Source organism: Corticium candelabrum, chromosome 18, assembly GCF_963422355.1.
Source record: "Corticium candelabrum chromosome 18, ooCorCand1.1, whole genome shotgun sequence".
Lineage (NCBI taxonomy): Eukaryota > Metazoa > Porifera > Homoscleromorpha > Homosclerophorida > Plakinidae > Corticium > Corticium candelabrum.
The window spans coordinates 4,318,793-4,321,292 of record NC_085102.1 but is presented as its reverse complement, the minus strand read 5'-3'; the positions used below and the strand labels follow the sequence as shown (position 1 = coordinate 4,321,292).

Genomic DNA, 2,500 nt, shown 5'->3' with positions numbered 1-2,500 from the left:
TGCCATTCCATTCATCTGTCTGTTCATCTATGTCCTCATCTGTCTGTCTCTCTGTCCATCAGACTGTGTATTTGTCTGTCTCTCCATCCGGTCTGTCTTCACATTTGTCATCTCAACCTCCAGCATCAAATCAACACAAAATATCATTATATGTTTGTACAACATTGACACACAACACCAACTCATACATCACCCAGAGGTCGACACGTCACAACTGAATACGTTCCCGGATCTCTTTCCACTATGCATGTCTCAGTGAGGCACAGCACACGATGAACAGGACCCTACAAGTGAAAACTAACAGCGTCACTACAAACTCGTGTTCAGCCACACAACCACACAAACAAACAAACAGATAAACTAACAAACAAACAGATAAACTAACAAACAAACAAACAAATGGACAAACAGGTGGACAAACAAACAAACAAACAGATGCACAAACAAACAGATACACAAATGGACTAATAAACAAACAAACAGATGGACAAACAAAACAAACAAACAGATGGACAAACAAATAAACAAACAAACAGATAGACAAACAAACAAACAAATGGACAAACAAACATATATACATACAGACAGACAGACAGATGGACAAACAAGCATACAGACAGTACTCACAGAATGTCTCCGTGACATCTTCTGAACACTGAATTCAGCAAGAGACGTGAGAGAGTCATCATCACTAGATGTACAACATCGTGATCCAATAACAAGAATACAACAAAACGTACACACAACAATCAGATACAACACATTCATTAAGAGACACACCAAAGTATGTGCAGTGTGCATCGTGCGTGCGCGCGCGCACGCACACACACACACACACACAACACAAACACAGTGACACACACACACACACACACACACACACACACACACACACACACACACACACACACACAGTGACACACACACACACACACACACACACACACACACACACACGCACACACACACACACACACACGCACACACACACACACACACACACACACCAGCACACTGATCGCTTCCTTGGCATTTCTACATGACACTATAGCTACTAAGAATGCATTACGCATGCTCATACGTTCCCCCGGATAATATCACATTTCAAATATTAAAAATTTCAATTATTAATATCAATAGAGTAACTCATTTCTAACACACAGACCTGTATTTCCCTAATCTCTTTGACTGACATTCCTCTAATGTCACCGTCCGACGTCTCACCCTGTAATGAATGACACGATCACCTTAGATCCTACGTCATTACAACGCTCACTCAAACAGTCACTTACATCAGAGTTTCGCCGATGTTTATTTGTGAGGCTCCCGTTAGTTTACGAATGAAGTCGTCCCGTTCAGGAAGAGCAAATATATGCTAACAGAGAATGAAAGGCGAGTTGGTTATTGAACCATTGACGTGAGCAAGAGACTCACCATTCGACCAAAACCTCCAGACATGACTGCAAAAGCTCCTGGTGCGTCGTCAATCTGTGACAACACAAAGATGTAATGAAATGTGTATGTAGATGGTTTTGTGTTGTTGTGGCTATGAGCCATAAGAAATGGGACTTTGAAAAATCATGTGACTCTGCAAATTGTGTACTTTGACAGTGTGATGATGTGCCATAGGTGTGGTGTGGTGTGGTGTGTGTGTGTGTGTGTGTGTGTGTGTGTGTGTGTGTGTGTGTGTGTGTGTGTGTGTGTGTGTGTGTGTGTGTGTGAAATTCTACCCACCTCTCTTAATCCTGCCTGTCTGTCTGTCTGTCTGTCTGTCTGTCTGTCTACAATGTTTGATCCAAATACTGGACAGAATTTGGATCTTGATGTGTCCCTGGCTCATCCGTGGAGTCAGGACATTATTAGGAGGGCTAGCAAGAAAAATGGTCATGCTGCCGTGACAAGAGAAGAAAAGAAAATGAAAAAATATTGAGAAGAGCTTGTCCAGGAGGATATGTATCAAGATGTGTTCCTCTTGTGATAGAACATTTTGGAAGGTGGGGCACGAAGGCAGAGAATTTTTTGCAGCATTTGTCACAACAGACAGCAAATCCAGAAGCCAATTTTAATGCTTCCATGTTCATGTCGTATTGGAGAAAAAGATTTTCTACAATTCTGCAAAGATGCAATGCCAAAGTTATCCTTAGAAAACTTTCAAAACTGTCACCTAATCATGGTGATTTAGATAGATTATTTGATTTTGACATTCAAAGTCAAGTCCATTAGTTAATGACTTTGTTATTTGCAAGGACTGATTTGTATTTAAAAAATCCTAGCATATGTACAAGTAGAATCTGTATGAGAATAAATTATCCGTCTGTGTGTGTGTACGTGTGTGTGTGTGTGTGTACGTGTGTGTGTGTGTGTGTGTGTGTGTGTGTGTGTGTGTGTGTGTGTGTGTGTGTGTGTGTGTCAGTCCCTATGTCTGTCTGTCTGTCTGTCTGTCCATCTGTTGTCTGTCTGTGTCTGTCTGTCTGTCTGTCCATCTGTTGTCTGTCTGCGT

General features: G+C 41.5%; 1 protein-coding gene across 1 annotated transcript in view; it reads right to left on the bottom strand.

Moving 5' to 3' along the window:
• LOC134193712 (dnaJ homolog subfamily C member 13-like) overlaps positions 1-2,500 on the bottom strand; it is a 35,232-nt gene that overhangs the window by 30,428 nt on the left and 2,304 nt on the right. Inside the window, 5 exon segments of the mRNA XM_062662548.1 lie at positions 189-284; positions 628-691; positions 1,166-1,225; positions 1,293-1,375; positions 1,435-1,488. Coding sequence (XP_062518532.1) covers positions 189-284; positions 628-691; positions 1,166-1,225; positions 1,293-1,375; positions 1,435-1,488 — 357 coding nt within the window.